The sequence below is a fragment of the Strongylocentrotus purpuratus genome, unplaced genomic scaffold, assembly GCF_000002235.5.
Source record: "Strongylocentrotus purpuratus isolate Spur 01 unplaced genomic scaffold, Spur_5.0 spur5_scaffold_21, whole genome shotgun sequence".
Taxonomy (NCBI): Eukaryota; Metazoa; Echinodermata; class Echinoidea; order Camarodonta; family Strongylocentrotidae; genus Strongylocentrotus; species Strongylocentrotus purpuratus.
Genome location: NW_022145607.1, coordinates 41,730,526 through 41,758,408, shown reverse-complemented (window position 1 = coordinate 41,758,408; position 27,883 = coordinate 41,730,526). Strand labels below are relative to the sequence as shown.

The 27,883-nt window shown below is 38.2% G+C and overlaps 1 protein-coding gene across 2 annotated transcripts; it reads left to right on the top strand.

Annotated features, from left to right (window-relative positions):
- Positions 1-3,090: 3,090 nt before the first annotated feature.
- On the top strand, positions 3,091-27,680 carry LOC575623 (homogentisate 1,2-dioxygenase). 2 transcript variants are annotated; one of them, XM_776010.5, is made up of 14 exons: positions 3,091-3,369; positions 7,009-7,303; positions 12,829-12,900; positions 14,026-14,220; positions 16,131-16,190; positions 16,926-17,017; positions 17,873-17,907; positions 18,724-18,803; positions 19,495-19,594; positions 22,201-22,424; positions 23,644-23,770; positions 25,309-25,361; positions 26,372-26,500; positions 27,277-27,680. In XM_776010.5, exons 1-14 carry the CDS (start codon positions 3,176-3,178, stop codon positions 27,418-27,420), a joined length of 1,800 nt encoding a protein of 599 aa, XP_781103.4. In that variant the 5' UTR covers positions 3,091-3,175; the 3' UTR covers positions 27,421-27,680. The 2 variants fall into 2 exon arrangements, with proteins under 2 accessions (XP_781103.4, XP_030850702.1); XM_030994842.1 differs by lacking the exons at positions 3,091-3,369; positions 7,009-7,303 and adding an exon at positions 10,977-11,122.
- The last annotated feature ends 203 nt before the right edge of the window (positions 27,681-27,883 follow it).

The window sequence follows — 27,883 nt, the reverse complement described above, 5'->3', positions numbered from 1 at the left end:
CTAATTAAGGGCACTAATAAAGCACATCGACACGGTTTTGATCCTGGGGCCTCACAGTTACGAGGCCATTGCTTTGCCACGGAATCATGACTGTACACAGCGGGGGGGGGGGGGGGTAGGGGGCAGCCCCCACAAATAAAAATAAATAAAAGAAAATGCAGTAAATAATTATCAAATGAATAATTCATTACATTTTCCCCTGGTCCCCGACAGGAAAGATTCCTCTTTACAGTCATGCATTATGGTTCTCCGGTGTGAGAGTCAATGGCGGGGCGGACTTTGTCGCGCGAAAAAGTACCACAGATTTTGGGAACACGCATGCGGTCCCTCCGACCCCGGAGTGGGGGGGGGGGTACCCCCGTGGCATATGTCTTTTAATCAAAACTAGACGTGCGTATCTAAAAGCGGCCACAAAATACCCTAACACTAACCCTAGCCCTAACCCTAACTGCTGCATTATACACGGTACTGTATGCAAATGAAATTAATGAATGCAAATCATCAGTTAGCTGCACAGTGTGTGACAATTAATTAGAAACAAGCTTTTTCAACTGATACAAATAATGCTTACCACTTTCATTTAGGTACTGAGGGGTACGCAGCTCAGTCGGTAGAGCAGTGGTCTCGTTATCCGGTGACCCCCCCCCCCCCGGGTTCGAAACCAAGTCGATACGCTAGTGCCCCTTGGTAAGGCATTAATCCTCATTACCAGCTGTCAGGTAAAATAACCACCACTATCAATAATTGTCTGACAAGAAAAGAAAACAAAATAGTTCCTTGCATTTTTTTTAAAATCGCCCTTATATTGCGAAAACGGACAGAAAAACAAAATATTAATAGATGGCAGTCTCCTGCGGTCTCCTGCAAAAACAAAATTGAAATGATTTGTCAGCTATATAGGCCTACTTGTTTTTTCTAAGGTATAGTATTTTAATGGATATCTAGAATGATATGATTATGCATGTATTTTTATTTTGTTAATGATATGTCATGTACCTAATTTGAATATAACTCTTTATCACGTTGAAAATGCAGAAAAAATTGATCAAACAAACACAAATGTATTTTTGTATAACATTTGTGCCACTGCAAACAAAAGCCAGTTCACATATCAACAAATTAAAGGTTGATAGCTGGTCACACCAGCATTCCCTGCATGTAGGAGAACCCCAATTTATGCACTATACAAATTATTATGTACATACCTGGCCGCGGATCCAGGATTTCTTAGGGGGGGGGGGCAAATTTGTAATCAATTTGAATTGTAGTGTGCTGTAATTTGAAAATCGTGCCGACCGAAATTTCGCTCAGTGGGGGGGGGGGGGGGGGGGGGGGGGGGGGGGGGGGGGGGGGGAGTGAGCACTATTTTATTTTTTACTTTGCCCCGAAAAAATTGAAAATCGCGCCGGCCGATATTTCGCTCAGTGGGGGAGGGGGTGGCATAGTGAGCGCTTTTTTTGTTTTTTACTCAACAGCCCCCCCCCCCCTTGAGCACAAATAAATTTCTGATCACCAATTTATTTTGGCGGGGGGGGGGGGGGCAAGGCCCGCTCGGCCACCCCCTGGATCCGCGCCTATATGGACTGCAAACGAGCGATTGATTGAAGGACCATAATAATGGTGTCCTTGTCAAATAAATAAAATACATAATACATCGTATAGGATTAAACTTAATATACATTCAAAGCATATGAGCAAGTTGGAACATAATGAGGGTAATAGGTAGATTGAGATATTTCAAACATTCGAGTGATCTTTAATTTCTATTTTGTATCCAAAGCCCTTTACCTGGCTGTATGAAGGTGTAATTTGATATAGATTATGTACACAGCTTACTTTCTTTTTTGTTTTAATAAATTGATAATCCTATTTTACGACTAGTTTTACATTATAAACATTGTGCAATTAATCCCTGGGCTACTACTTTGAAGGCTATTTCCAATAAACCACAATGAATCGAATTGAATTTAGAAAATCGTCTTTTCCATCCTTTTCTTTCAATTCAAGATGACAATTTTGCAAAAATTTAGATCACAGTCAGACGTTTAACTAATGAATGGCAGATATTTTTGAGACATCGGATTGCATGCTAAAGGGATCGTTTAACAATGTTAAATTATGAGATATGCGGCCTTACTTGTTATCAGTGTCTGTGATATGGTGTAATATTGAAGCCCTAAAAAAAATTGCGCTTCAAAATGATCAAAAAGTGCCTCAAAAAAGTAAAAATCTTTGAGTGACCGGTTTTTACCATACTCGTTTTCCCAATTTCCCCAATAGACTGTAGTGTTATGAAAACCGTTTGGTAAACGGTTTTCAAAATTTGTAATTCCAATCATAAATATCTTGATAATCAGACAGGCGATCGGCTTGTAAAAGTCATGGGGTTCCTGATTGACCTAAAGGTTTATAATTATCATTACAGCATGCTGAGCTAATATCCAGAATTTAGTTTCAGAATCTGAGACAAAGTTACCGGATCCCTTTAATTAAAATTAATGGTGAGACAATGTGGAGGTAAAGTCGAAACCTTGCAAGAAGTAAATCGATGAGGAGAACGAAGAAAGCAGAAGTGCCTGAGCCAACGGGACATTTTTAAGCGGTATCAATAAAAAGGAAAACAAAATATCACTTTCGTTTGATTATTGATAAATACAATTTATTCGGACAAGAAAAAAATGTTTCGTTTTAATAAAAATCATGTTAGTCATAGTCCCGAGTAAAATCAGGGAGGTGTCTATAGTCCCACCACCCGGGTGAAATTTAGCAATGTTAATGTATATAGTGTCTACAAAATGTCGCTTTACTTTACGGTCGCCTATAAATTAAAAATGAAACAAATCCTTACTGAAAAAAAATCGTTGACGTCCGAAAATTCTATTCTTTATTCGTCACTTTAGAAGGTAAATGGTTTCTTCACTGTATTATAAATTATGCCTATACCAGACAAGATAACTCCTAACCCCCCCCCCCCCCCCCCCCTCGACCCCCATGCACCGTTCGCCTCGGAATCGGCCAATCAAGAGCCGCCCGTCCCACGTGATCAGATCAATCAAGTACGTACTTGGCATTATGCAGATTTATCGCACGGCCTTTAGTACACCCCCACGTTAGCGAGTATTCCATCGAGTACTACTATACTACTCGAAAATCTACTTTCATATATTTCATCATTATGGCGAGTAGAAAAAAACCTCGGGAGAGATATTTGAGTTACAAGGTTCCACAGGTGATAGAGTTTAATTTCTACAACTATGCTTGCAATATGAAAAGACGTACGGCAGTATGTTTATCTTGCGATAAAGGGATCTCAGATGCCCCGAATACAACGTCCAATTTTGTGAAGCACTTGAAACAGCACGTAGAGCGGTAAGTCTATACTGTATACTCGAATACACGTTCTTTGTGTGGCGAGTACATTTTTGTCGTCTCTTCTACATATAGCTACGTATACTTGCAAGTATCCGCAGCATATCCTAGTGCATGGGTCATGGTGAGGCGTCTAAAGTCTAGACTCGATGTGACAATAATTTTGTTTGCTTATTCCAATCCTCGAACACAATGAATTCTATGAGCATCATTGTGGATACCTTGATTTGGAGCCTAGGATGAACAAATATTATGCTATTGAAGCTCTAGGTTATAATGGTCACGACCGTGTGTCCGCGTTCCCCGGACCACAGCTTATTTTCTCCAACGGCCTTCGTCCCTTTTCGTCCATTTCATTTTTCATCCATCTCATTCTATCTCATTTCATCTCAGAAACTCATTCTACAATCCTTCAATTATTTTTTCTTCGTATGCTCCTTTTATCCCTCTCCTAAGTGTACTCCTTGAGTCCCTTCCCCTTTTCTCACTCTTTTGTGTTGATATTTTGTATGTTTCCCCGTTTTTTTCCCTACGCTATTTTTGCATGCATGGTTTCTCTTTCTTTATTTTTGTATTTATTAGCACATTAAATTTTGTCCATTCATTTCGTTTCTCTCTCTTGTTTTCATCTTTTTTCTGATTACCTCTTTCTTATATTTCTATCTGCCTATATTCTCCTTCTTCTCCTTCTTCCTTCTCTTCTTGTACTTATTATCATTTCTATCATCAGTTTAATGTTGTTAATATTTCAATAAGTAATTCTTTTATTATTTTTTCTTATCTGTCTGTAAATATTACTATTTTAACTTATTAATTCTATACATGTCTGTAAGGGACCCCACTGGAAATGAGCTCTCGAGCTTTCGTGGGTTATCCTGTTCAAGCTGACTTATTTCTGATCTGTTATTATTGTATATTGTTGTATGTTGGAAGCTTGTCGAATAAAATAAATCAATCTATCAATCAATATCTTTCTGGGTCTCTCTATCTTTTAATAACTTTGCATTGTCTTTCTTCTTCATGTTGTTTTATTCCTCCTCCCTTCTTCTCATTATAAGCCACCCGGAGCTTACTAACTAACGAATTCGCTCATCCTAATCTGAGAATCAGATCAAAAAATTGAATAATCAGGAATAATTCATTTCATTAATGTTTGGCCCCTTATTGGTTTGAATAATGGGCGTGGTTAAACCAAGTTGTAAATCTACCTGCTACATGAAATGGGAGGGGGCATGTCGCGAAACTTGCTGTATTATAGTCATAGCAAATTACGAAATTCTGAAGCAAATTATGCAAGGGAGCCAATTAGCGACGGAGTTTTAGCAAATTTTTCCATTGGAACCCTTCAAAAATTATAGCATTGGGGTACAATATTAACATTATGTATTATCATGACCTGTTTTCCTTTTCTCCCCTCTCTCTCTCTCTCTCTCTCTCTCTCTTGCGCCGTATACACCCCTCTCTTCCGCGTTTTTGATTCTCTACAAGTACCACCCGGGCCGGGCCCATGTCCCCTCTGCCCCCACCAATAACAATGACAATTACATGAATACAAATAGTTATTATACTTTCATTTTCATTATTAATATGATGATTACAGTTATCATTATTATATAGAATTGTCATCATGATTTTTATATTTCTTTAAGTTAATACATTTTGAAGTTGTTTGGGCGGCAGAAATTGGGGGAAATAGCTCGAAAGATGGAATCTCTGCTTGCGCGTCGAAAGCAGTTTGGAATTGGGGGGGGGGGGGGGGGAGGGTGTAAACATTCCAGGGGGCTCACCTTCCAGGGGCAGTGGCGTAATGAGCAAAAACCTTTGGAAGGAGGGTGGGGACAGAAGAAAAATCTGTATCACCACCACTCTTACACGTTACATGCAGGCCCGCTGTAACGTTTTTCAAAGTGTAGTATTAACGATCAGGTATAGAACGTAAATTGGCGTGGGGTCCAGGGCCTGAGCCCCGGCACGGGGGTCAAGGGTCTGAGCCCCCGGAAGCTCAGGGTTTTTAGGCATTCAATTACGGTCAGATAAGCATATTTAGATATTACCTTATTTGTGACACTGGCATGTCACTATTTAGCGGGGAGTCTAGGGACAGAGCCCCCGGAAGCACCGGGGCTTTAGGTATTTAATTACGGTTAATGAGCATCCAGGGGTCCTCTTTAAAGCCATTAATGTGGTACAGGGGGCAGAGCCCCCTGAAGCTCAGAGGTTTTAGATAATAAATACGGTCAGTTGAGCATGCAGGGGTCTACCTTAGGGTCGTTGGCGGGGTCCAGGGGGCAAAGCCCCTTGAAGCTCAGGGATTTGAGGTATTTAATTACGGTGAGATGAGCATCCAGGGAACCGCCCTAGGGCCCTTGGTGGGGTCCGGGGCGGAGCCCCCGTAATCTCTTTGGTTCAGCTGAGTAAGTTTAATCTGTATTAGACCTGGAAAAAATATGTTGTAGGCCTATTGCCCTTTACGTGCCAAAAAATGGATCGATCGGTCGGAAACCTTTTTTTTTATATACTTTTTTTCTTCTCCCTCCTTGGACTGATATTTATCTGTTTGGAATGCTGCAATATTTGTTTTCTCTAGAAAACGGTTTAAAAAAATGCCGACCGTAGATTTTAATATTTTTGGGTCGGTCGCAAAGGGCAATACAACTTTTTTTTTTTTTTAGGCCTTATACTTTGTCATGGACCTTGGTTTTTAAAATATTAACTTTCCTGTTCAGTTCATGTTCCAACTACTTTTTAATAAAGACGACACAATACAGTCATGGATTGCATGTCCGATATGGAAAGGTGAGAGAGATGGGAGAGAGAGAGGGGAGGGAGAGAGAGGAAAAAGAAAAATGATGAAAAAGAAAAAGGATGAAGAAGAAGAAGAAGAAGAAGAAGAAGAAGAAGAAGGATACGGATAAAATGGTGATTGCAATATTCCGCCCACAGAAGACTGTTTGAAAAGTCAGAGAAGCAAACAGAGGGATATGCATGGAAAGGCACATAGAAGGATACAGAGAGGGGCATTATGTATAGGGTGAAGAGTAAGATAAACCGAGGAGAGAGAGAGAGAGAGAGAGAGAGAGAGAGAGAAAGAGGGGCGGGGTATAAGGCTAACCGGGAAAATGTACAACCCTAAATTATTATAACTCCTAGATATAACAACATGCAACATCCATAACAGAAATAGTGAGAAACTGTATTTTGCTAATAACCACAATGATTACACAATGCATTAATACATCTAAGTCATGCGAACTCGAACTGTTCTTTATAAGAGAAGATGAAATAACAGAGATATATCATATTACTTATTAGACATGTCGGAAGAGAACAAAATGGCAACTGTTGGGAAGATACATGAAAGGGTATATAAATATAGATGGAAACGAAAGAGGTTGAGGAGATGGAAAAAACTGCTCTCTTTTTATTCTTCTCCTCCTCCTGCATGCACGTCATTCTAATTCTTTTCCCCTTCTCCTTCCCCTTCTTTACTTTCTCCTCCTCCTCCTCCTCCTAGCTCCTTCTTATTTGTACTCGTCACATTTCTCTTCAACAAACTTCGGTCTATACCCCGGTTGTTCCATGTTCTCGTATAATTTTACATTATTCTCTCTTTCTTTCAAAACATCTCTCCATGCACAGCTACCAAGCATACCTAGCGAGCAAGAATCAGAAGCCCCCACCCCGCCGACCTGTGCCGCCACCAGTTCCCCCACCACCTCCACCCCAAGACATCGACTACGCCGCAATGTTCCGCGAGGCACAGCCGGTACCAGCAGCACGATCGATGACAGTGGAACGACCCTCTACTACGGTGACGATAGAGAGACCGAGAGAGTTAACGGCCGAGAGCATCGCCTATGCCTTTCCAATGGCCGAAGCGGATGATGATAATGACAACTTCTCTCTTGCATCTTCAGATGACTGCATCATACAGGTTGGTTATAAGTGGAGAGAGATCAGGGGTGGATCCAGGGGGGGGGGGGCGTCACCCCCACCTGTCAGGATATTGTCGGTAAAATTGCGCTGCCGTCTGGAAAAAAGAGAAAAGGGGGAGGGAAAAAAGAGAGGGAAAGGGAAAGAAAAGAAAAAAAGAAAAGGAGAAGAAAGAAAGAAAGGAAAGAAAGGAAAAGAAAGGAAAAAAAAAGAGAAATAGGAAAAAGGGGAAGGAGAGGAAAGAAAAGAAAAGAAAGAAAAGGAAAAAAAGAAGAAAAATGAGAAAAGGGAAACAAACGAAACGGGGGATGAAAGAGAGGAGAGAGGGGGGAGGTAAGAGCCTGAGAGAGGAGGAATGGGAGTAAAAGAGAAAGGGGGTTGTTGGGTGGAGTCGTCTCGTCGAGGGAGCAAGAAAGACACGGTTAAATATGTTGCTGTGTCGGGTCAGCTGTGTCGGTATTCTTGCTCGATCCTCTTGTACCCTATCAATGCAGAAGTTTGAAGTCGGTGAGATGTATATTGTCGGTCGGCCGACAAGATTTTTCCCTACGAACTGTGAATTTTTATCTGCTGTGACAACTTCGAGAGTGACTACAACTTGTATGTTCTCGAAGTTACGCTTTCCTATAATATCAGCTAAAGAAATCAGAGGTTTAAAATTTTGGGGGAAACTAAATTCAAACAAGGATTAAGAGTCAACAACGGTACGACGAAATCGTCTTCATTTCTCCATATTTGATGAAACGCCAAAAAATCCGCGCTTCGCGCGGGAGGGGAAAACTTCATCCAGACGATTCGAGAACGGTAAAACGAATCGTCTTCTTTCTCTAGTAATTTAGGGAAACGTCAAAGTTTCCGCGCTTCGCGCTAAAGGGGGAAACTGAATTCAGACAAATAGGGCTTATTAAGAGTCGAAAACGGTACAACGAATCTTCCACTTTCTCTAATAATTTAATGAAACGCCAAAGCTTCCGCGCTTCGCACGGGAGGGGGACAAATTCGTTCAGACAAGGATTAACAGTGGGGGAGAACTGAATTCAGATAAGTTTAAGAGTCGAGAACAGTACACTGAATTGTCTGCTTTTTCTCATAATTTAATGAAATGTCAAAGGAGAAACTGAATCAGACAAGTATTAAGAGTCGAGCAAAGTTCAACGAATCGTTTACTTTCTCTAATAATTTAATGTCAAAAGTTACCCGCGCAAAGTGCGGGAGGGGGAAACTTCATTCAGACAAGGATTAAAAGTCGAGCACGGTTCAACGAATCGTCTACTTTCTCTAATAATTTAATGAAACGTCAAAACTTCTGCGCTTCGCGCGTGAGGGGGGGGGGGGGGGGAACTGAATTCAGATAAGGATTAAGAGTCGAGAACAGTACACTGAATCGTCTGTTTTTTCTCATAATTTAATGGAACGTCAAACTTCGCGGGAGGGGGAGAAATTGAGTTCAGACAAGGATTAAGAGTCGAGAACGGTACAATAACTCGTCTTCTTTTCCTAATAATTTAATAAAACGTCAAAACTTCCGGGGGGGGGGGGGGTAGTGAGCACAATTTTCTTTTTTGGTTCTCGAATATTTTAAAATTTGCACCCTCCCCTTGAGCGCCAGGGGGGGGGGGGGGCCCAACCCCCAAAAAAGGTAAAAATCGCGTGATTTTGCATGATTTTTTTCTCAAGGGGGGGGGGGGGGCCCGGGCCCCCCGCCCCCCCCCCCCCCCCCCCCCCCCCCTGGATCCGCCACTGGGCCAGGGAATTTTTCAGATGATTGCAAAATCCTTACAAAATTAAGAATGCTCTTTGTAAAGCCGAGATGCTTTCAACCGGGCCGAGCCGATTGCGTACTGGGCAAAGTATATCCCCCAAAAATCGTACCTATCGATTTACACTCTAAAGAATTATCAAAGCAAAATAGAGAATGATACGTCCTATAACGTTGATGAGGGTGACCATGGGTGATTCACATTTAATGGGGAAGCGATGGAAATAGTTACAGCTCCGTTTCAGCTCTAGTGAACATAAAATTATGAAGTCATTTAAGATGATAGTTAGTTAAAGGTATTACAAAGTTTTGGTAAATTTTGAAAATTGGCTGGATAGTGATTCTTTACAATTTTGATATATTTGGATGCCCCTATGGATATATTATAAGCACTAAACAAATTAGCCTTTAAAACACTTCTGCTTTTGAGAAAAACTGAATATAAAAATTTACCGGTGCTCCCGGTAAATTTTGATAAATTTTAAATTTTAACTTGGGATACTGAATAAACACTGTCTTCTATACAAACATTTCAAGGCTCTGACTCGCAGGCCCAGGTTTAAAACCAGCTGGCTGATCTTACTTTCACATTCTTACTGTCCGAACCTTGAGAGTCTTCTCATTCTATTGTATCCCAAGTTGGCCACTCAGTATTCAAATTTGCATTTCTTTTCTTATTTAAAATCTTTATATATCAATTTGAAATCCAACTACCACATTAGTCTGTGAATATTGATGTGCATCCCCTCTTTCTTTTCTCTTCTATTTTCTGTCTTTTCCCCCTTTTTTACCAATATTTTGTTCTTCCATATTTGTATTATTATGTATCCTTTGAGGGTAGTCATACTATCAAGCTTTGCTTATTTTGTCAACCCTCCTGTTTGATGTTCTCGATTAGTTACACCCAGCCTTACCTTATTCTACATATATTCTTTTGTCATGTGTAAATTTGCAATATTTGTTTGTTATATATTTGTAAAAATGCAAAAGAAAAAGAAAATCAAACAGAAATAAATAAATCAAAATCAAATCAATCAAATCAAATCAAATAGCGCCTACGGCCATAGGATGGTAGCTGCGACCATGAAAATATCAGAGTATGCAGTTGTGATATATATATATTCCAAACGGTAATAGCAAATCGGTCGATTTTAGTCAAATAACATTGTTTTATGTGTGTGTGTGTGTGTGTGTATTGGGTTTTAACAGACGTGTATCAATCAGATATGATTATTTACGTCTGGGGACCGACCTTTAAACGTCACCATCCGAAAGACGTGATTCAGCTTCGAACCTGCGTCCTCGGCTGAATCAATTTGTAACTTCCACTTATAGCTGGATTACAGGCGCACGCCACAACGCCTAGTCTTTTGATTATTAAAATGGCTAAATTAATATCTTGACCTTGAGAGGGCGCTTTACAATGTAAAGAGTTTATTATTTACAATTTCATCAATTTAGACTCGATTTCAACCGCGACAACGATCACTAAACATTGTAGGATCGCATATGCTTCCAATATGTTCATTTGAACCAAATTCATGACCCCAAACCAAAACTTTGTATTACCTTTAATTATCTTGAACTTTGGTCGCAAATCATTTTGCAAGTTCAACTTGATTTATGCAGGTCAATTCATCTTACATCAAAATGTTTATTTTTAGTCAAAGCGAAGATGACGTTTTTGGAAAGCCCAACCCTTGACACACCTCCAGTTTTGACCAATTGCGAAGAGGAAACATAGATGGCGCGCGCATAATTGGCTCGTGTACACGTACACTTACGAGGCATACACAGTACGTAAAATTGATTGCTAGCTTCATCGGATCCGATCCGAGATTGATTCGCGAGCCGCGCTCACCGCGTACCGGCGCGGCCGCCGCTCCGCCAAGCGATTCGTGCCATATCTGGTGCTGGCAGAGCTGCGAGTGTGACGGACTGGCATGCAGAGCTTTGAGAAGTAGACACTAACTTAATACTTTATTATCAACATTTCAATAATCAAAAGACACTGGGGTTATACTGAAACTGGAGGTCATGGCTGAGCCTGAGGCGTTAAAGGTAACATTTAGGTTGACCATAACATCAACAGGGTGATAATTGGTTTTGAAGCGTTTTTATTTTGTGTCGTCTTTTCTACTGCGCTATTAATTTATTAATGCAACTGCAATTCGCGGTTTGTTTCGCACTCACAAATGAAACTGTCATGACTTGTTACGGTTAAATCCCCCTGTAGTACATACATGTATAAGTGAGTCCGCTAATGTTTAATATTTCAAGGTAAGGAAAGTTATGATTAGACAGAAAAATAAGTCTGCTCATGCTTGGACTCGGGACTAAATTGATAACGGAGTGGTAGCGCTTTGCTTAACCGTACGTCTACATGTTTCTGATGATAATGAGCCAACAGTAACATGCGTTTTACTTTACAAAATTATTGATCTCTCACAAAAGTTTGCCATGTTTATTCCGCCGTGAACACAAATACATGTGATGTATGCGATAATGCCAGTTTTCTTGTTGCCAACTTGACACTTAATTTACAACAATTAAGTATCAAGGATCATGGTCTTGTGTGCACCTGTACACTAAACTTATCGTTATTATCGTAAAGTATGTTATTGTTATTATAATTTTTTAAAAATTATTATAAATCATTATTCTTGTTTCTATTATTACTTTTACAAGCAATTTATTTATTTCTTGTGTTTATTTGTATTTGTATTTTTTTTTACAAGAACACTCGAGCTGCAGTTAATTTTGTATATGTTCCTGTTTTCTTTCTGTATTTAGAAAACTGTACAATGAAGGCAATAATAACATATCACATTCTGAGACAATATCGATGGCTTAGTAATTCATTGGAATTTTAACCCTCATATTTTACTTCCGACATCTTAAAGTGCTGGTACTGCACAGTGAAATGGCAGGGGGGGGGGGGGGTAGACTTCTTTATGAGTCTATTGATCTCTACACATTTGTCATAGGTGATCCCTACCATGTACTAAAAGCTGATTCAGAGATAGTTTCTGTACATGCATGGGCAGATAAAGATCATTTAAATGCAGGATTGTAAACCTCATTTGGACAAATACTGGATCCGTGCTCATGAAAGTTATTCATTTATACATGTCATGTGCCATTAGTAGATTCTGTGATATAAAGGTGGAAGTGTTCATTTCAAGAGGCAATCAAAAGAAGTCCACAAACAATAATAAGAAAATTATGAGTGTTCAAAATATGAGCTCCTTCAGCTATTCGAAACTCAAATCGCCAATGTTCGTAATGGATTGTGACGTACATGTACATGTAGTCGGAGATACATGTAACTCTCTTGTTTGTTGTGTACAAAAATATATTATGAATTTTTGTTTTTGTCACAAGTGCCTTCTCCATTGGGGCACTAGTACTAAAAGATATATTAGGGAATATTTTTTCTGAATTTTGGGCCAGAATTTTTTAAATATTTTTTTTTATAGATATCCTGTTCGGTACCCCAGTTTTCTCTCCATTATCCCAGGCATAGGGGTTAGGGTAAAAAAAAATGTTTTTGTCATTTTTTTCCTCCTTTTTTCATCTGTTGTTGTCGTGTGATACATGTGTGACTTGAAATTTGAGAGCATTATGTTCAGGTTTTCCCTTGTATTTCGAAGAATGAAGTTTTGTATAATCTTGGTTAATATAAATGAAGAGTCTTTAAATAGACAGGTTTCACTGTAGAAATTTAGTTATGATATGACTCATCGTGTTCTTGTCACCCATTGCAGTATATGAGCGGTTTTGGCAATGAGTTTGCAACAGAAGACCCACGTTGTCCAGGAGCCCTGCCAGAGGGTCAGGTAGGTCGTTGTCTCTCTTTAGCTCTCTGTAGCCCGTACAAACCAGTCTGCACTCTGCAGGCACACACTCTAATTTGACACCTAACCATACTTCTTAAAGCCTTGAGTAGAGCCCAGCTCTGTCAGTCTCTGGCTGCAGTGTCCAGGGCAGCTAAAGTACAGAAACTATGCTGTATGCTGTCAGCTTAGTCTTATCTTGCAAACACTGTTATGCACATCCACTGACAAGGGTTTCTACCTGCGAACTACCCACAAACTTGCAGGACTCGATGAACACGCATATATACATATAGGCAGACCCAGAAATCCAGGATTTCCCTTGGATGCATGGGATCGAGGGCTCACTAGCCACAGAAATCTATGAACGGGGGAATTGTATTTTATTAATTTCCACTTTTGTGCACTTGAAATAAAGTGCAAAAGATAACAATGATAAATTTACAGACACAGCTAATCTGTAAATAAAGACAGCTTTTTGTCGTAAACTCATTAAGAGTAAACCACAAGAGTTTTATTCGCAACTATTCTTCTATTTTTCAGTACCAGCCATCATTATTTTACGGAGCATATTCTTTTGTTCTGTGGAATCCTCAACTTGAGATTACTATCCAAATCTCATTTTGCTGGAAGTTGCCCTGGTTTTATGATTAATGTTGATGAAAAATTATTTAAAATTTTCAATGATAATTATGTCAACTCATGAACTTGTATTGCATATAAAAAACTTCTCCTTTGTCCAAGAATATTAATTAAAAAAAAAAAAATCATTATTTGATAATTCAAACCCCATATGACATTGATGAGGAAAAAGAATAGGCTGCAGAAAAGATTTTGATATCTTTATTTTTGGTCGATAAGCTCTTCTACACTTTTTATGATAGTGATTATTGTGAGAGCCAGTTAACTCTGCACGAGTCAATTTTTTTAAAACCAAACTATGGAAAACTATGCAAAACGTGTTATTTACACTTCCCAAGTCAAATTTTTAATAAGTCGGAGCTATATTTTGCAGCCCCAACAGATATGACCATGGTAACATGTATGCAGAGTTAAATGTATTTGCAAATATATAAAGGATATTATGATTGACTGATATCCTTTCTTTATCTTGATTTTTATCTTCAGAACAACCCTCAGAAATGCCCATATGACATGTACGCTGAGCAGCTGAGTGGGACGGCCTTCACGGCTCCCCGGGCCCATAACAAGAGATCGTGGCTCTATCGCATCCGCCCGTCCGTTCTCCACACTCCATTCAAACCCATCAATAATGGGAACATGACCAATAACTGGGATAGCTGGCCACCAAATCCTAACCAGGTACAGTCAAGACGGTATAGAAGTAAAAAAAAAAAGAAAAGAAAGTCTTACAAATTAGTTTTCCACAAATCACCCATGCTGACAGAGAGATAGAGAGAGAGGGGGAGGGGGGGGGGGGGGGTTGTATGTACACTGTACATGTAGATTATATCTTATCAACCCAAACTGCACTGACTTATTGAAGCTTCTCATTTACTAGAGTTGGGTGAAGGCCCCCAAAGGCCCCCTCCCCCGACATGCAGTATTCCATTAATTTGTACACAAGACTCTGCGTCTCACTTAAGTATGATAGTATGACCGACTTTGTGTCGAAACATGTGGATCAGTTAGAAAGTACAATGGCTTGAAATGCACTGAAATATGTGTGTAGTACTGGTAGAGTTAGATGCTTTGTATCACAGGATACATAAGCATTAGGCAAGGAAAAAGAACAACATCCAGTTAAAAAGAAATACCAATTTATAGAGGTGTTAGTGGCAAGTGAGTGCATTTCCCACTAATCTAGATCCAAACCAGAGGGTGAGGAGAGGATTGTTGGTGTTTTACACAAATTGAGCTGAAGAATAGCATTTTAGATTAAGTGCAAATTCCTGTCTTCATTATCAATGACATACATTGTATACATTGTACTTGATTTGATTTGATGTGATTTATTTATTTCTGTTTGATTTTCTTTTTCTTTTGCAGTTTTACAAATATATAACAAATAAAATTTAACAAATCATTGCAAGTTTTACATATGACAAAAGAGTATATGTAGAATAAAGTAAGGTTGGCTGTAACTAATAAAAAAAATATCAAACAGGAGGGTTGACTAAGTATTTTAGGTTGTACGGCAGTTGCTCCGGCAATAACTGCCTTGGGGTCAACATCCTACACTATCCAAATTTTAAAGTTCATCGTTGGACCAAACACTTACCCTAACACTCAATATTAATAATAATAGCTAGTTCTTATATAGCGCTTTTCAATCTCACTAAATACCAAATTGAAACCCTATTGAACCCTGTATTTTTCTTGAAATATTCCCCCGAGCATTTGTTGCCAGAGTATATGTCAGAGCACTTTGATGTAAATTACTTCTTTTGTTTTATTTTTTTGTATTTATTCAATTTCCAGGAACATGTATAAACAAAATAGAAATGACAACACAGAGCATATAACATTAAAGAGTTACAAGACAGTGAAAATGCCACCAGCGGACTCATGAGGATTACCTAAAAGAATTTCCATTCTTTCATGAGGTTCTCCACGTCCACTGGTGTTACATGTGAATAGATTGAAGAAGTAACGGTAAAATAACATGAAATAATTCAAGTACTTCCATCAAGCATAATAACTTATAGAGAGATTGCATGTATGTTGAACTTTGTGGCATGAAGAAAAGAAAAATCATGTACGGCATGTGAAGAAACATAAAGCGCAACAACAATATTCATAGATTTTTTAAATGACCTAAATAGATTGAGATAATTTAATCAAATCAATTTCTTACACTTATCTGCTTATATATACAGTCAAACCTGCTTTAGTGACCACCTGTCTACAAAGACCACCTGTCTACAAAGGCCACATGTGTTGTTTTCCTTGAAAATGGTTTCTCATTGAATCATGTACTAAAGGAACCTGTCTACAAAGACCACCTGTGTACAAAGGCCACTTTTTGTGTTTCCCTTGTGTGGTCGCTATAGACAGGTTTGACTGTATATAAAACAAAGAAGATATATATTCAATTTAATGACAATGTACAATGCTCAGTCGAGTCTTTCCTTTTAGAATTAATATATTTTGAGGAACATATAGTTTTAAATACATATTTACCTGTAATTTTACCGGTAAATTTACAGGTAAATTGAGAGTATTTCATTTTGTTTCTAACACCTTTCATGTTTTGAACCATATATCTTTAGCTGCGCTGGCGTCCCTTTGACATGCCTGGTGAAGGCGCAGCAGAGGTAGATTTTGTTCAGGTAAGTGTTGCTATTTAAAAAAAAAAAAAATTAATAATAGAAATTTATTTTTTTTGAAAAAGAGAGAGAGGGGACATTGTCCATTCTCTTTTACTAATGAGAAAGTATTATGGTCATACATGTATCTGCTGAGGGTTTCAGGAGCATATCCTTAATTTCATGCATTTGTATTGTGAATGAAACTAGAAGCAATGGGGAAGATGTTGATTATGTGGTTGTAAGAATTAATGAATACTGGATACTGTGAGATTTAAAAAATCCTCACATTGCCTCTATATGTGTGAATGCTCAGTGCCACACAAGTATATTTACACTAATCTCTACAAGTACTGCTGCACATCACTTACTTTGTCGCAAATTTGTTTGATAGTACTAAAGACTATTGCATCCTTTTACGGGGAAAAAATGTGTGATAGTCTCAGTTACGTTACTGCTTTTGACCACTCATTTCATTAGGATCTTGTACAAATGTGTATGTCCATAAGGTTTTACAATTGATATACAAACATTTAGGAATATTATATTCTTGATATACAGTCAGACCTATCTATTAAGGCCCCCTAAGGGAAACAGGAAAATCGACCACAGGTGGCCTTTCTAGACAGGTTCTGCAACAACTGTTTCTTCCTAGATGGAGCCAATATAGATAACCTTTATCTAGAGGTGGTTGCTATTAAGACAGGTTATTACTGTATTTAGAATCTGTTCATTTTGTTTATGTTGTGATGTGTATAGGGGCTGAGTACAGTTTGCGGAGCGGGAGACACTCGGAGTAGACATGGTGCAGCTATACACATCTATGCATGCAACTCATCCATGTCAGAAAAGTAAGGAATTATACACTTGACTTAGGGATCCACTTTAACTTTCTATGAAGAGAATCACTTTTTAGAGTCTGTAGGCATGAGTCCCATGTCAAAATTTGAATTTTACAGGTTCTGGGGGGCGTTTCACAAATCTTGTCACCAATGACAAATGACAGTTTTTGTTATAAGCTACTGAAATCCTTGCTTCTGATGGGTTATCAGCAGATTTGTCACCGATTTTGTAATTTGTCACTGAAAAAAGACTTTGTGAAATGCCCCCCCCCCCTGGACTTTAACTATGGGCTCCCATACATGTGATGTCTATGTCCTGTGTGCTCGTTAGGCTAGAGCCCTGGCTCCCTGACGAAGCACAATAATCCATACTGTAAATTGAATGTTTTAGACGATTCTTTGCTACTTTATCAGTCATAATAATAATCTGCTTGTAGGCCCCTTGAGCATCGACCTCTGAGATGGATACGTGCGCATTATGAATGTAGCTATTATTAGTATTGTTATTCCTTTTCAGAATGTACACTAAATTGTTGTCCAATAATGCTAGGTAACGTTGAACATGTTGTTATAAACATGTAGTTAATTCAATGAAATATGATTTTGATTATTTGTTACATGTATGTAAATTGTTTCTGTATTTTTTAAACGAATATTTGTTGAACAACTGTCATTGAGCAGGACCTTTTATGCCAAATAAGTTAGAAATATATGATTATTATTATTATATTTGTTTAGGGCATTTTGCCCTTTATCTTTCTTTTAGACATTTAATTGTATATTCTTTCCTGAAGATTGATGTAAATCATTAAATGATACATTTATCAAGTCATGTGATACAATGCATACTCTTCTTGTTTGTAGGAGTTTCTACAACTCTGATGGGGACTTTCTCATAGGTGAGTCAAATTATTATTATATCTTTCCTTATGAACCACCCTTTCTCTTTAATCACCACACCACTTCATGAATCTGCATTTGTTTTCCTTTCACCTAAGTATCCCCTGCTTAATCCAGCATTTTAAAACTCTGTATTTTCAATTGCGCTCAGCAAAAAAGGAAAAGTGGTCACTCGATCTTTATTGTTAAAATCTTGATATCAACCGTCAACAAAATATAATGAAAGAAAAATTAATGCTCTACCAACATCATTTAAGCTAAAATGTTAAACTGTCATGCTTGGATGGGCACATTCATTTAACCATTGGAAGGTCTTATTAACAAAAATAGAGCAACTTGCCATTAATATATTGATGAACATGTGCATCTGTAAGATATTTTTGTTCAATAATAAAACCAAACAAATTTGGATGATTGACCTCTGGATGTCAACTGTAGTCTCATAACTGCATGGATTTTACAAGCATGGTCAAGATGCAGTAGGATACCTCCAATGCTTATCCACATTTGAATGGCCAGATGACCCATTTTTTTTGCAATTTTCTTTCAGAAACTCATTTATGTTAAATAACTATGTTCACTCATGCATGCCTAGTGTGGTTTTAATTGCAGATTGCCTTAAAGGGGATCTTTATTTTGATTATGAAACATAATTTATACTAAACATTTTGTTGTTGAAAATATCAACTTTTAATAGTGTCCACTTTCTTTTCTTTTTTTTGTATGCAATGGAGGTTTATTCAGGCAAGATTTTTTAGTTCAATAGCATATTGAACATTTAAAATGTTTTGCTACATTGTCTTTATTCTCTCCAGTCCCTCAGCAAGGAGAGCTTCTCATCTATACAGAATTTGGAAAGATGCTAGTCAACCCTAATGAAATCTGCGTTATTCAGGTGAATATTAGCCAGTGAGGGCCCAAAGGGCATCAGAGGTGTCGTGGTCTAGTGACTGTGAATCGTATGGTTTGCCGTTCGAGTCCTGCCATGGCACCAGTGTCCTTTGGCAAGACATTAAGCTATACTTGCCACTCTCCACCCAGGTGTTAAATGGGTACCCGGTTGAATGCAAACGTTAATGTGTACTTTTGATTGGCATGTGTGTGCTTGTACAATGACGCCTGGCCGGAATGCATTGAATCCAATGACCGGGGTAATGATAATTACAATGTAAATAACTTAGAAACAAAGTACTAAGGCTACCGGTATATAATTATTATTATTAGTTTTTCAACCTTTTATACATAGTTATCATTCTTGTGGTGTTAAACAAATAAATTCATCATTTTAGTCTGATGTATATTTACCTTCAAATGAATAGTAAATAAAGTAATAAAAAATAAAAATAAAATGTACTCTTTTATGCTTTGTTTCCATGTATTGCAAATTCAGCAACGCTCATATTCAAGAAACTTTGAAATGAAATTTTATGTATAGCCTAATACACTGCATATCTTCAAATTTCTTACACAAGTTTGCATGGTAGTTTTTTTCGGGTAACTTCACTACCATGATCAACTTCGGTTTCATTTATTTTCAAAATGTAGTTAAATTGAATTTGTTGTTCTCATCATTGTTCTGTTTTCAGCAAGGAATGAAGTTCAGTGTGTTTGTAAATGGACCTTCCAGAGGCTACGTTCTTGAAGTCTTTGACGGTCACTTCACCCTACCTGACCTGGGTCCCATAGGTAAGCATTGGTGTTGGTTCACAAATAATACACAACAGTGAGGGTATTAGTAAGAATTACCCACACAAGGTAACTTTGGAACAGTCTAACACCCGAGGTGATAGCCGAGAGTGTTTGGACTGTTTTGAAGGTACCGAGTGTGGGTAATTTTACTAATGCCAGAACAAAATGATGTGTATTATTTGTTTCATGAGATTATGTTTTATTTGTATCATAAAATGATGTTTTATAACATAATTTTACTAATGACTGGTCATTAGCATTTGATAATGACCGGTCATTATCAAAATGATGTGTTAGGCAAAATAGATTGCCACCTTCAAGTGAAAAAATAGAAACTACTTGCAGAAAGAACTTGTTTTGAATATTAAATTCTGCAAGACATAGGGCGAGTTTATTGGGTCTTGCCACTAGATATGTACATATCGTACCCCACTATCATACCCCACTATCGAACCCCACTATACGAAAGTGATTTGCAGGATGTCGCGTTTATCCTTGTGTCTGCGCATCTGTTTTGGCCCGGGAAGCCGACAGTTTCTCGGAGGTCAACTACACACACATGCTCGTACACAACACATGGTGCGCGCTAGCCTCCGAACCCTTAACTTAGGTGGTTTGATTTGTATGTCACATTCAAAACACACCTTTTTGCGTCTTTAGATATGCCCATACCTAAAGACCTTTAAAAAAAGGCTTTGCGTTTATCATCTTCTAAATTTGCCTGATAGGCATTTGAGAAACCTGATTCTAGCCCAAAATTTGGTCAATAAACGCAACCATAGTGTTACCTCCAGAGCAAGTAGCATGGGTGCTAGCAGAGGCATATGCCGGGCCCTGTAGCATAAAACCAACCATTGATGGTAACTTTGATATAAATGGTAACTTCCATGGTAATTAACCTTGATTTGATTGGCTATTGAGTGATGTTGCCATGGTAGTTGATATTGATTGATGGCAAAGTTACCATCAATGGAAAGTGTTATGCAACAGTGCCCAGCACTATGCAAAACCCATCTTAAAGGCCATCTGTACTAGTTTGGCTAGGAGGGATTAAACCACCCAGGGTAGTCACTGACAAGTGGCTATCTCATCATCTCAGCTCTCAATTAACATAAGAGAAAGAGGATCATGGGGGACCAATGGCCACCGTCGATTCGGCATTGTCTTCTATATAGAGGGAGCAAGTAGCTACAAGTAGTACAGTGGGGCTTTAATTTCTGTATTTGTACTTTTCAGTGTAGATAATTTTCTCCAACAGTTTTATGCCGATTATAGTTTCTCTTACTTGTATAGTCAAACCGGATTTTGCAACTACCTGTATAGAAAGACCACCTGTCTACAGAGACCACATTTTGTATTTTCCTTGCAAATGGTTTCTCATTGAAACATGTACTAAAGGAACCTATACATAAGACCACCTGCCTATAAAGACCACTTTTCTTGTCTCCCTTGGGTGGTCTTTATAGACAGTTTCACCAGCTGTAGTAGACAGGCTTTTTAGCGATTGCTTCCTCCCTTCCTCTCTTGTGGAAGCATCATGGTGTAGTGGTTCTGACTCTCGTCTTTCAATCATAAGGTCGTGAGTTTGAATCCCACTCCAAGACGTTAATTTCCTTCAGCAAGAAATTCATCCATGTTGTGCTGCGCTCCCTTCAGGTGAAGTAAATGGGGACCTGGGGGTTGTTTTACAAAGATCCTAAGTAGAACTTAACTCTAAGTTGGACTTAAAAATTATGGACAGCCATTGGAGTCTTAAAATGAAATATATTCAAAAGCAGAAATTCAAGTATTTTAGACTTTTTATAAATTCAACATCCAGAACATGAAATCTACTTGATGATAGACAATATGAATGATTTGAATAAACAATTAATGCCTTTCAAAATAACTTTTACAAAATATTTTCAAAGATGCTAATGGCTTTCCATAATTTTTAAGTCCAACTTAGTGTTAAGTTCTACTTAGGATCTTTGTGAAACACCCCCCAGGTATGAATTTATTCCTTGAAAAGCAGAGTGCGTGACAGCTGCTCTGCTAAAGCCAGGGTAATTATGCCGCATTATTGTAGAGCGCTTAGAGACTTCTGATAAAGTAAGTGTTAAGCACTATATAATAATAATAATAATACATAAGATTTATAAGCCGACACTTACAAGCAGCATCTAAGATTTATAAGGCGCCAAATCCACTTGACAGTCAAATGCTCGAGGCACAGCTTGTGCAAAAGATGAAATACATGATAAATATATACAAAAGTGCAATAGGAAAGGTACAGACATGAAAAGTTATGGTAATCAATTATAAGCTAAATTAAACAGATATTTCTTAAGATTGTTTTTTAACATTTAAGCAGAACTGCTATTCTTAATCCATTGAGGGAGAGTATTCCATAATGAAGGCCCATCATGAGCGAAGGTTCGCTCCCCCACTTTGTTTTAACTCTAGGAGTAACAAGTAAGCCAGAGTTTTGAGAACGTAGCTGTCTAGAAGGAAATTAATGTTAAATCAAGCCGATGTATACAGTGAAATAATAGCAAAATAATCTTGAAAACAACACGTTTTTCTATGGGGAACCGCTTATCACTATTATTATTATCTTATAGGAGCAAACGGACTTGCCAACCCCCGTGACTTCCTGACCCCTATGGCCTGGTTTGAGGACCGTCCAAGCGACTACACCATGATCAGTAAGTTTCAGGGCAAGCTCTTTGCTGCCGGTCAGAGGCATTCACCCTACGACGTTGCAGCCTGGCACGGCAACTACCACCCCTACAAGTACGACTTGGAGAAGTTCATGGTCATCAATGCAGTTGCCTTTGATCATGCAGTAAGTACAATGTATTTTTGTCCTTGTCTTATTGTGTTATTGTCTTGTCTTGTCTATTTTGTTCCGTACATTACAGACTCTATGTAAGATTTAAATTTGTCCGATCACTGCATTGAGTAAAAAGCCATTACTAGAGCTTAGATCAGATCAAATTAGAAGGGAGATTTCACATTTGAAATCAGTTTATATTGTAAACTTCTAACTACTCGTCAATGTATTGGGCACCAGGGCCCCGTCTTACATAGAGTTGTGATTGATCCAAACCAATTGCAAGTCCTCCAATCAATCGCAAGTTTGCAGTCTCATATCTCTTACCGATATGTACATAGTTGTGATTGATATCAACTCTTTGTAAGACGGGCCCCAGATGACCAAACCTTGGACCTTTCTGAGTACAACATTGATCAGTTAGTAGACTGTTTTAGGATCCTCCATGATACCAGAAAGGCACAACCAATAGGAGATTTAAAGCCCCTCTGCACTAGTTTGGCATGGAGGGATTAGACCTCCCTGCAAGGTCACTGGCATGTGGTTATCAACTCAGCTTTCAATCAACATAAAAGGGCATAATGGGGGATCAAGGGGTACCGCTTAGGCATTGTTTGCTGTATAGAGGGCGCAAGTAGCTATAAGTAGCGCAGTGGGGCTTCAAAGAGAATTTGCTACAAGATTTATATAGTTTAGAAAAGATATAGAATAATGTATCCGGGCACCTCATGCTGAATGTAAATGAATAAATATCATATATTTGGTCATGACCTTGATACACGAATATGAGAATATATTCGGGCATGTCGTTGGCCAGATTTATTGTTTCTACATTATATGAGCATGGTAAAAAAAAAAGAAGGAATTTCAACGGTTTAAAAGATATAAGATATATCCGGGCACCTTGCTGTTAAGTATGGCGATATTCAGGCACTTGAAATCTGAAATCTTTCCATTTCTAAATGTTGCCAGTGAGTGAAGTGAGTGAGGAAGAAAGACACTTTAATATTTAAAAAATATTATTTCCTCCTGAAATTACATGCTCTAGCGATTTTGTTTTGATGAAAATTTGTTTGATGAAATTAAGGGTATTCAAAAGTAATGTTTTAATTTAACAAATTTCTCTTGCGGCACCCTGGTTAATAAAAGCTCACCTTGAACGTTCGCCTATCTTCATTTGCTTAGCTTGTAACCCTGCCTGTAATCATTATTTCTTTGATATTTATTTCAGGACCCTTCTATCTTCACCGTCCTAACCTGCCAGTCTAACAAGCCAGGTACTGCCATCGCTGACTTTGTCATCTTCCCCCCTCGTTGGTCCGTTCAGGAGCGTACCTTCCGCCCACCTTACTACCACAGTAAGTAGATCATGCTAGAGAGGATGGTACAGGTTGTAGCATGTTGCAGGTTTTGGTGTCATTTTAGTGATACAAATTGTGGAGCATCATACAAATTTGTGATTTATCCAGCCTGAAGCCAGCAAATACAATTTATTTATTTATTGTTTATTTGTTTTTAAATTATATCATTTTCATCATTTTCACCGAAGTCATCAAAGTCGCATAAGTTGAAATCAAAATATGTGTTTTATTTAAGCTTCCAAAGTCAAAATTTGCATTTTAAGTCGATCTGTTTTTTGTGGTCCCAACATATTCTGGGATTGCAGAGTAAATTGTAGTTTGTTTTTATAAAGCTTAAGCGTTTTACTTCTCTTTTGCTCATCATATGTATTTATATGTACATGTATAGGATTATTCCATGTATTATTCCAATCACAGTATTTTTATATGCAATGCATCTTTCTTAGGTTATAGTTTGTATATCTCTTTATGTATCAACTCACAACTCCAAGTCCGCATACCCGCTATTAATATACCCTGCACCGCCCGTGAAGTATTCATTTGTGATGACGAAGAGTCAACCTGTTTGGAACATTAACAGTTTCATCGGACCATTATTTTTCTTCCCCTCTCTGTACAATACAGAGTAGTCCTCCATAGGACAAAACTGAAAGAATATCACTCTCTCACTTGCTTTTCCCCTTTTATCCCCTCTCAAACCCTCTCAAACGCAACAGTTCTTTTCAGGCCTACCCACATGGTGAAACCGTAAACTTATTAATTTATTGACAGACTTCTTGATTAATGGCAATTGGCTGAAGCAAGTAATAGGAGTAGGATAGGATGGGAATGGAGATGATAATGATATGTACCAAATTTATATAGCGCAATTTCTGTTCTTAGACATACCAGTGCGCTTTACATGAATTGCTTAATTCATCGCCTGGCTGGCAGAAGGATGTTAGCTCAGATTTCAGGTCAATAATGAAACTTTAAGCAGATTGGCGTTAGCACTAAATCGCCTCAAACTTTTGTAAAACTGACTTATTTCCAAGAAAAAATTGTGGCCGTGTTCTACTACAACATTTCTATTATTCTTTTATGATTGAAACCAATTTTCGGGACGGAAAGCAGTTAAATATAAAACAAATCTTTAATTTGCGAATAATTTTAAAAGTAGTTTTCGAGTCGGTAACGCCCTTCTGCCACCCGGCCGACGAATTATTACCCTAGCTTTAGCTCCAGCAGCCGTTATCAGCGCACAGTTCATTTCAAAGAATAATCCTACCCGGTACTCATTTACCTCACCTGGGTCGAGTGTGGCAAATGGAGATTAATGCCTTGCCAAAGGACATTAGTGCTGTATCGGGGATCCAACCACAACCTTTGAATTGCAAGTCAAGTGCTTAAACCACTTGACACACTAGACCACAACACTTCTACATACCAGGAACTCATTTACCTCACCTGGGTCAAGTGTGGCAAATGTAGAAATGCCAAAAGAAATTAGTATGATTGTTCTAATCTTTGATTGTTTTTGTTTATGTCTCCCGTAGGAAACTGCATGAGTGAATTCATGGGTCTCATCAAAGGAAAATATGAAGCCAAGGTAAATTTTTTTTTTTTTTTTTTTTTTTTTTTGGGGGGGGGGACTAAATCTGGGATCCAATAGTTGATGGGGTTTTGGGATTGATGCTTTTCACAAACCTAAGAACATGACTGACTGGATAAATTGACTATCATGCTCTTAAGATTTTAAATAAGCTTTTCCTTTGCTAGGGCTAATTACACCACAGTCCTATCTTGTATCACGATTTTGGTTGTCAAAATATGAGAGCCTGATATTCTTTTTTTACTTTATAAAGACTGTTTTGATGCAAATTTGGCTTGTGCGAAAGAAGTAACAAAATCAAAGTTATTGCATTTACAAGCTTATGCCGCCTTAGTGAGATAGTAATGTTTAGATTTACTGCTCTCAGTTTTAATACAAACAGATAATAAATAACAAATCAAATAATATAAAATCAATAAGATGAGAAGCTGAGGATATGGAACAATGTTAGCTAATTGGTTTATCATGTTTAACTTTTGTTTGAAACCTCTGTAGTGTTGGGTCCAGGGTTATATTTAAACCCTTTAACTACTGTACAAGAAAAAGTACTGCAAAATCCCCTCTAGTGCTATCTCAGGTCAGTTGTAGCACTATGCTTCCCTAGCTGTGCTGTTGAGTCCTCTGTTTACGAAGTGAGAACTAGGTACTGGGTTACGCACTGTTGGCAAGTTGACCATGAGATGTTTTAGTATCGCTTTAATGAATGACGTTATTTAATCTGGTTTATCGCTCCTTAGTCATGTTTCAAATGTAAATAACATCCAAGTTAGTAGATGGAGTGGAGTGCATTCATGAACTAGCATATTCTAAACGAGGGGCAGGAGGGGCGTTCCTGACAGATTACCCATGAAGCAAAAAGTATGCAGCCACCTTTTATATACTAGTTGTAGTAACTGTTGTGAGTCAATAATTACACAAGTGCACTTGTATAAACAAGAAATATAGACACATTTACATCAGGTTTGCTCTTTGTTCCTTACAAATTTTCCATGATGTTTGGTTTGCAGGAGGAAGGTTTTCAACCAGGCGGTGCTTCCCTGCACAGTATGATGACTCCTCATGGTCCAGATGCTACATGCTTTGAGAATGCTTCTAATGCCCCTCTGAAAGCAGAACGGATCGCTGATGGGACCATGGTGAGTTGAACAAACCGGGTCACCGGATTATGAGACCACTGCTCTACCAACTGAGCCATCGCGCCTCCTCATGTAAACTGTGAGGTTTCTTAATAATCAAAATGATCAGAAATGGATTCAGTCCTGGCACAAAATCATGTATACGGGACTACTAACATATATGGCATTGTATTTTGTGTGCCGGCACGCACTGTGTTGAGGGGCAAGTGGGGATGAAATCAGTGGCTATAAGCAACAGGAGTCCTATGCATATTAAATATATGTGTGTTATAGGACAGAGAAATGTGAAACATATGATGATATCATACCCATCATAAGAAGACAAAAATGCTGTAGTTTACCACATCACCTATGGACATGCAGGCAAATAGTGGGTACACCCCAACGTTGTGTGTCCGGACAGTTGATTTAACAGCAATTTGAAGAGGTTAACAGCTATATTTCACAAATCTCTTGATATTTATGTTGGACAATATTATACAATATTACACAGGACAAATATTGATGATGGTTGGTGCTATTTGATGAATATATTCATAAAGTGTTCAGTAAATCCAAAGGCAAAAGAGAAGGCTTTATGTTTGTTAAGTGTCCAGACACCCAAGCCCCCATCATATAGTTTGTACGAAAATAACAGCTTTTTCATATTATTACCTTCTGATTATATAACTGAATGTTGCTCTAGCAATCGCCATTAAAATTACAACCAAACACAATTAAAGACTAGCTGTGGCATACATTTGTGACTATCCTCATTGATATCTTTTCTTGTCTAGGCGTTCATGTTTGAGTCTTGTCTGAGCTTAGCCCTGACGGAGTGGGGAGATAAGACATGCCAGAAAGTGGACCCTAGCTATTACGAGGTTTGGCAGCCGCTTCAGAAACGTTTCAAGGCAGAAGATGGCCAAGCGATGGCGTAATACAGCTCCAAATCGTAGATTCTTCAGCAATATTGATTCTGTTGCAGCTTCTCTCTTAATTGCAGTCACACGGCAGCTTACATCATTCGTTTCCTTGAATATTTGAAAGGCTTTAAAGTGTACCAATCATCAAGAAGTATTTTTTGCTCTGCAAGTTAAAGGTTTCTCATCGCTATACTACATGTACATGTATATTCAAGATAAGCGCTCTAAATATAATTTCTATAGAGTGATAATGAAAGTTTAAAGGTAAATACCAGTTTTGGAAACGCCCACCTCTCAAAAATGAAATGGAAGCTCTTATTACCAATCATGTGAAAGAATATGTTGTGACTATTACGTGCATGATCATACAAATTTTGCAGAGAAACCGCCTACTAATTGATATATTTGGTAAATTATTGTATCTATTTGAACCTGACAGATATCGCGCACATGTCGCGTTGTCCCATATACATCTTTC

Bases quoted from the DNA above. Each gene is read 5' to 3' on its own strand.
- LOC575623 (XM_776010.5), top strand. From the start codon at position 3,176: ATGGCGAGTAGAAAAAAACCTCGGGAGAGATATTTGAGTTACAAGGTT. The intron at 3,370-7,008 runs GTAAGTCTATAC...CTCCATGCACAG, and splicing joins TTGAAACAGCACGTAGAGCG to CTACCAAGCATACCTAGCGA. The intron at 12,901-14,025 runs GTAGGTCGTTGT...TTTTATCTTCAG, and splicing joins GAGCCCTGCCAGAGGGTCAG to AACAACCCTCAGAAATGCCC.